Here is a 7,133-nt window from a genome sequence, read left to right as displayed (position 1 = left end):
TATGAGTTTTATAATGGGTCAGTTGGAGATGAGCCTTACAGCTCTGCCTTGCGTTCCCTGTAATCTCAGCTCCTGTGTATACAACTGGTGCTTTTGCAACTCAACAGGCAGCCCTATGGGTAACAGGTGCGCTTGAAGATAAGGTAAAAAACAGTACACTGTTAATGCTTTTTCTGTACTGGAAGAGAATAACTACATTCCTTGTCCATGCTGACTGCCTAAAGCTCACTTCTACCTCAACACAAAGATCACATTGAGCTGCTACATTCCTTAAGAGTGCAGGTGATTTTTTACTCCTGGTGTGAAACAGGCAAGTAACCTATTTACATATATATATATATACTTTTTAAAAATTTATTTAAGAACATTTAGAATGGGGGGGATGAAGTGTAAATATGAACAGATGCTTTTTTTTGTCCCCTGCTTTGCTTAACACTGAAGATAACTGGTAACACCTTGATTACACAAGTACAGGACAGAGGTGAGCAGTAAAATGTAACGTTCAGTCTGTCTCTGTGCCATCATCATCATCTTCATCTCCACTTCGAGACTGCTCTTCTGTGAGGGAACAACTCAACAATGACTTCTGTATACACTGCCTTTCCTCTGCAATAGAGAGAGCAACAGAGGCTCATTACTTGATCTCTTCACATATGCTGGAATATCCTCAACTTCTTCTAAAGAACATTTCTCAGTTCAAGAATTCAGAACTAGCCCAGCATAACCTACAAAACCCCCAGGAACTGAGGCCACTTTTTAGGAAAGCAGCTGGAGGAACTCACCTTCATTCGTACAGTTTTGCAACAACACCAGTAGCTGTCTTCTGTTATACTGAATTAGAAATTTCTGACATGTTCTTATGGTACCTGTATGAGTCACAAGAACAATATGTAACAATATACAAAACTGAGCATTTCTGAGCTGCTAGTATATTTTCTAAGGATGATTTTATGAAGTGACAAATACCCCAGGCAACAACTTTATTCTGCAAGTGCTAAGAAGGGGCTGTAGACTTCACTTCCTCACTGTTAAGTGGTGGAATAGTAATTTTGAACATGTAGTGCCTGTTTTTTGCCCCAACTGGTTAGTTTTCAGGACATTATGATACTTTAAAAATATATTTTAAGAAGAAAACAATGCAATACAGTATTTGCTGCTTTGGTTTTGTGTTAAATATTGATTCAAGCAGAATTAATGAGGGCCTCAACAACGAGCTGCTGCTGCCAGTTTCTTACTTAGATCCACCAAGTCAGTGACACAGAAGGTGGTCTGTCACAACGCAGCAGTAAGAGGGGGTTTTTCCCTCTCCAGCGGGCCGGGAAGGTCCGATGAAGCTCCGAGGCCTCCCCCCAGGCAGCCGAGGTGCTGGGACTGACCTCCGACGTGCAGGGTGCGCAGGCAGCAGGGGTAGCGCTGGCCCCGGCTCTCCAGCTGCCGCACGAAGGGCAGCGCCGAGCAGAGCAGCCGGTACGAGTCCTTGCGGCAGCGCAGCAGCACGGTCCCGGTGTACGCGTTCAGGTACTTCACTGCGGGGAACGCACCGGTGAGCCCGGACCCCCGCCCCGGCCCTGCCCGGAGGAGCCGCCTGCGCCCCCCGCCCCGAGCGGCCCGGGGAAGCGGGGGCAGCGCGTCCCGCCCGCACCTGTGAAGGAGATGGAGCAGCAGGCCAGGCCGTAGTCCCCGTGCACCCGCCCGATGGCGTCCCTGACGGCGAGGCCCACGGCGCGGTCCTCGATGCACTGCCGGCACCGCGGCTCCTCCGACAGCACCTCGCACAGCACGTACCTGCGGGGAGCGCGGCGTCAGGGGCTGGCGCGGGACGGGCCCGGCCCCGCGGCGCCGCCGCCCGCCTTACCTGTTCTTGAAGCGAACCATGGCGGCGGCGGCGCCCCGGACGGACGGACGCCGCTCCTAGCCAATGGGCGAGGCGCCTCCGCGCACCGCAGCCAATCGCCGTCGCGCAGAGGCGGGGGCAGAGGACGGACTTCCCGGCCGCCAGAGCCAGCGCGGTCTCGCCTTTTCCTCCGCCGGCTGCCCGCGGAGCGCGTGCGCATGCGCGCTGCTTCCCTCGCCCCCGCGCGCGGCAGCGCGTCTGTCCGGGCGGCTCGAGCGGCGACCCCGCCGCTGTCCGCACCCTCCGCGCGGGGGCGCTCGCGCCTCGCGGCTGCCCGGGCCGGGCTGAGGGCGGCGGGGCCGGGGCCCGGCCCTTCCCGCTCTGCCGCTCCCGCCCGCCTTGCGCGGTGGAGACGGGACATCCCCCCGCAGCCGCGGGAAGGTGCGGGCGGGCCCGGTGCTGCGCGCACCCCCGGCTGAGGGCTGCAGCTGAGTGCCCGGCGCCAGCCCTGCGCTCCTGGCCCTGCCCCGCAGAGCCGCACTTGAGCAGTTACAGCTCCTCAGGCTGCGGTGCGGGGCGGGTTGGGACACGTACCGACTGTCTGATCCAGACATGCGAACGGCTGAGGGAGTTGCACAGCAGAGTTAGTTCTCATAATGATTTCTGCAGTGGTTTTCCAAGCTGTTATCTCTGCCAGGTTCCCTGGGGGAGCCAGGAGCGCTGCTGGCAGCAGGAGAAGCCGGGGCGGCGGGACGGGGAGAGGTGCGGGGTGGGCAGCGGAGGGGGGGGAAGAGCCGGGTGGGGGTCGAGAAGCGCTTTGTGTCACTGAGGTCCCTGGAACCGAGTCACACGGGAGCGCTGGGGCGCTACAAATGAAGGGGGAGCTCATTGCTAATTCAGAGTGGAAACATCTTCTTTAATGACCTTAATTCTAGACACAGAAAACAATGATAAACCCAGTGGAAATCCTGTCCTGGGTGATAAACTTTTGCCCTCTGAAATAGATGCCTGTTCTGCTCCTCTCTCCTTTTGTCTCTTAACTCCTCTCTCGTTCACCTGTGATCACATTTTTGAGTCATGTTTTTCTGAGAACTACAGAATATGAGTTGCCTGGGGAGAAAATAAAATGCAAGGTCCAGCATGGACTTGCCAAGAGACCTTTTCTTTTGGGCTACGATCAAAGGGACTGGAGGAAGCTTGTCAGCTTCTGAAGCTGATGCAGACAGGAGCATTTTCTTGATGGGAGAGACGGCATTGTGTTGAACTTTGCTGTATTACTTTATGTTTTAATAGCCAAACTGGGCTATAACTGTCATCTGTTCCACTTAATGCAGTGAGCTCCTGGTTGATAAGCTATTCTAGCATTTTTGAGTGATATCACACGCATTCCCATGTGTGCTCTTTGTGCAGCCAGGTGCCGGCTCAGCCTCTCAGCGTTGCCCGCCAAGGTCTATTTGCTGCTGCCCCCATCTTTCTGGCGGCATCCCCCCGATGCCTGCGCTGGGCTGCTCGGGTCGCTTTTGTTCCTGCCCTCCCTCGTGTCCTCCTGGTGTCAGAGGCACGGCTGGGTCTCTGACAGCACAGCACGAGTGCACTCTGCCCTGTAATGCGACAGGACATGTGCGCTGTGCACGCTACAGGCTGGGCCCTGTGCAGAGCGGAGCCCCGTGTTTTCGGTCCAGGAGGCTGATTAGGAGAGACACGACGCAAAGAGAGAGCAGTGTTGTGAGAGAGCCCTGTCCTGCTTCATTTCACGTGAAATATTCCCTTCTGTGCCGCGTTGTTGGTTTGGAGGATGCACAAAGCAGCCCTGAGCCACCGCAGCTCCCTGCGCGGTCACCGCCTGTGTTGGTACAAGCCGTGTGAGCCCGGTCAGGCGTCACGGTGTGCCGAGCTGACAGCACAGACTGAAAGGCTACAACATCTTCACATGTGTTTTCCCACCTCCTCACCCCTGCCCTCCTGCCAGCTTTGCTGTATTGATCCCAGCGTCAGTGATTCAAGAAACCGTCGCAAGGGATGGTGAGTTATGCAGTCAAGGTGGGAAAGAGCCGTCTCCTAAGAAAAGATCTGAGAGAGAAAATGTCAGAAAACGCTATGTAGATTGAAGAGTGGGTCAAGAGACCTGCCAGGAGAGAGGATGGATGTTTCTCCTGCAGACTTGGAGAGACAACGTGGCCTCGGGATAGCTCATCAAACTGAAATTATGGAGGACAGAATACACGAGGACAGGGGGAAACAATGTGCGCTGTCTATACACATTAGAAACAATCTGTAAAGCAGTTTGAGAACCCTGGATAGAAGATTCTTTATCAGTGTTCATTAGTGGTGCCCAATAAAGTGGTGATGCTGGAGAGACACAGGAAGAATACTAAGGTCTCGTTTTCCCAGCCTGTGTTTGTTACAGGTGTGTGGAGGGGTTATTCCCAATCAGTCCAGGCTGGTTTTATAACCACTTCAGTTCATTATTTGATATTTTACTACAGATTTTAAGATCTAGACCTTTATTTTGTATTTATATGGGATTTGTAATCTCCAGATTATGGGTTAGTTCGCATTTGTCTTGTGCTAATAAGCTGCAATAGACATTGTGATTAATGCATACATTTTATTCTATGCAGTCAGCTCTTAGAGTTTGTGTGTATTTGCTGCAATTACAATTGACAGCAAATGTGTTCTCTGAAAAAACATAGATCAGTTAGTGAATCTTTGCACTCTTTGTAGGTATGATGTTTCCATTTTATAGATGAGGAAACTCAGGTATAGGGGGATTAAATGATTTGTTCACATTAAATAGCTGTCAGTCTGAAGACACAGAGCAAGGACTTGATGTGATTAGAGGGAACCAGTATATTAGTGCATGTTGTGTTGGAGTATGTCTTGTGTGTTTCTCATGCATAAGGTAACCAATTGATTACATTCTGGAGTAAAATTAGGATGCACTGATGTTCCATCCTTGTGATACCACAATTTCATCTTCCCTGCATATCCAAAACAACAATTTCACTTCCTCCTGGAAGCACCGAACTGAATTTGCCATCAGGTGCGGTATCGGAGTTGAGATGACAACTCTATTTTGTTTTATTGTAGGCACATTGCGTCCCCAGATAACCCGGCAACTGAAAACACAAAACAATCTGGCTAAAATTAAAACTGCTTCTTAAATCCTCTGTCTGATGTTGCCTGAAGCTTTTTGTTCAGTTTATCTTCACAAGGTCACTGAGACAGAAGAGCGCATTCCCCGAGCACATTGGCCTGGAGCCCTCCATGTGGATGCTGTCATTTAATATTTGGGACACCCTGCTCTTCCCACGGTCTCTTCCCTTTTACTCCCCCATTGTCTCTCTCTGCTCCCCGCTTTTGAGCTGAGGATGCCTCAGATCCATAAGTGTAGGAATAGAAGCTTTTTGGTGTGTAACCCCTAATCTCGAGCTGTCCGTGCGGCTGGGCGGTCGTGAGTCTGTCTGCCCGCAGCGCTGCCCTTGTCCCTGCTCATCCTGCCACCCCGAACATCTGTCTTGCAAAACCGCCCATTTGAAGCAAATTCTGCTTCTGCCTCTTTCAGTGGCTTGTGGTGCGATCTCTGACAGCTTCAGATCAAAATAGTAAGTTCATTTATTTTTTTTAATAGTAAAGAACAGGAAGTGGCTGTTCAGATTAATAGTGACCGTGTGCTCTGAGAGACACCCCAAGTGAGCTTCCATTAAGATATCGAAAATTGGAAGCCACTTTGGAAGATTGAAGTCAAAGTTTAAGATCTGATAAAGGGCGTAAGTGTCCACGAGTTTGGCACGTGCTGCCTGAGCACAGAACTGAATTTCTGAGCTTCGTTTAACCCGGCTCTGCTATGGGAACAGTCGCAAATACTTTATTCATAGATACATGTTAAAAATTAGTCAAATTTCCACTCAAGTGTTGTTAATTATCAAATATATATGAGAGATCTGTTGGCAGCATGCTTTTCATTTGCAGCAAGCTGCTGCAAGAAGCAAATAGCTGTTTCCAGACTAGTTAATTAAGGCAAAAAACTACAATGTTTGGCCAGTTAGTTCTGGATTCTCATTCCTCTTCCTTTCTGCATTAGGGAACACAGACTGAACAGTAGCCCACATAAGTTACTACGTAATCTACTTTGTAAAAAACCCCGTATTTAATACCTCCTTAACAGGGACATTAAGATGGATTAATTATTCTTTGTTCTGGTCTCTGAAGATAAAGGGTAATTACTATTAATAATGTGTAACTGAAAAATTGCTCCTTCACAAAAAAATCCAATAGCATTAGTGGGGTTTTACCTTCTTGCTACCTATAGGAAGGCGTACAACTTTCCATAATGTTATGGCAAAGACTGCCATCAATGTACAAATGGCCCCAGAGAGTCTTACTCAGCCTCCAGCCCACACCTGAGACCAGTATTTCCAGAGATAACAGATCCCGCTGGTAAGACAGGACTCGGTGTTTGGTTCTGTGCTGAGCAGCACTTAAATAGCGATGCAGTTTGTAGGGCTGGTTGTCACCGATGGTGCTGCAAGACTTTTCTGCGGTAAATTTCCAGAAACCTGTAGAAAGACCAAAGGTAAACCAAAGGGAAAGTGTTAGAAATAAAGGAACAACAATAACAATGGAAACAAACCCTTGAGCTTGCCTGTCTGGGAAGGAAGCTTTTGAAAGAATGAAAAAACAAGCTATGATGCTTTAGTAACCCCAACATCCCGTGTGGGTCAGCACAGACAGCGGAGCAGAGGCCACGTTGAGATATTTGAATTAAGGTGGGAAAGGAAAGGAAAGGAAAGGGAAAAGAGAAAAGAAAGAAAAGAAAAGAAAGAAAAGAAAAGAAAAAAAGAAAGAAAAGAAAAGAAAAGAAAAGAAAAGAAAAGAAAAGAAAAGAAAAGAAAAGAAAAGAAAAGAAAAGAAAAGAAAAGAAAAGAAAAGGAAAGGAAAGGAAAGGAAAGGGAAAGGAAAAGAAAGGAAAAGAGAAAAGACAGGAAAAGAAAAGAGAAAATAAAGGAAAAGAAAGGAAAAGAGAAAAGAAAAGAGAAAAGACAGGAAAAGAAAAGACAAGAAAAGACAAGAAAAGCGAAAAGAACAGAAAGAAAAGAAAAGAAAAGAAAGAAAAGAAAAGAAAAGAAAAGAAAAGAAAAGAAAAGAAAAGAAAAGAAAAGAAAAGAAAAGAAAAGAAAAGAAAAGAAAAGAAAAAAAAGAAAAGAAAAGAAAGAAAAGAAAAAAAAGAAAAGAAAATAAAAGAAAAAAAAGAAAAGAAAAGAAAGAAAAGAAAAAAAAGAAAAGAAAATAAAAGAAA

At 48.1% G+C, this 7,133-nt stretch overlaps 1 protein-coding gene across 1 annotated transcript; it reads right to left on the bottom strand.

Annotated features, from left to right (window-relative positions):
* Positions 1 to 338: 338 nt before the first annotated feature.
* On the bottom strand, positions 339 to 2,033 carry POP5 (POP5 homolog, ribonuclease P/MRP subunit). Its single transcript, XM_082066422.1, has 5 exons — positions 1,856 to 2,033; positions 1,643 to 1,785; positions 1,377 to 1,526; positions 783 to 866; positions 339 to 606 (listed from the first exon to the last, which is right to left on the bottom strand). The coding sequence occupies exons 1-5, from the start codon at positions 1,873 to 1,875 to the stop codon at positions 503 to 505; spliced, it is 501 nt and encodes a 166-aa protein (XP_081922548.1). The 5' UTR covers positions 1,876 to 2,033; the 3' UTR covers positions 339 to 502.
* Between the last annotated feature and the right edge of the window lie 5,100 nt (positions 2,034 to 7,133).

The sequence above is a fragment of the Streptopelia decaocto genome (genome assembly GCF_964273445.1).
Source record: "Streptopelia decaocto genome assembly, chromosome: 15".
NCBI lineage: Eukaryota > Metazoa > Chordata > Aves > Columbiformes > Columbidae > Streptopelia > Streptopelia decaocto.
Note: the sequence above shows the minus strand (reverse complement) of the source record. Positions and strands in the feature narration are given on the sequence as shown.

Excerpts from the sequence above, each read along its gene's own strand:
- POP5 (XM_082066422.1), bottom strand. The coding sequence starts at position 1,875 with ATGGTTCGCTTCAAGAACAG. Across the intron at positions 1,786-1,855 it reads ATGGTTCGCTTCAAGAACAG|GTACGTGCTGTGCGAGGTGC; the intron begins GTAAGGCGGGCG and ends CGCTCCCCGCAG. Across the intron at positions 607-782 it reads GCAAAACTGTACGAATGAAG|AGGAAAGGCAGTGTATACAG; the intron begins GTGAGTTCCTCC and ends TCTCTATTGCAG.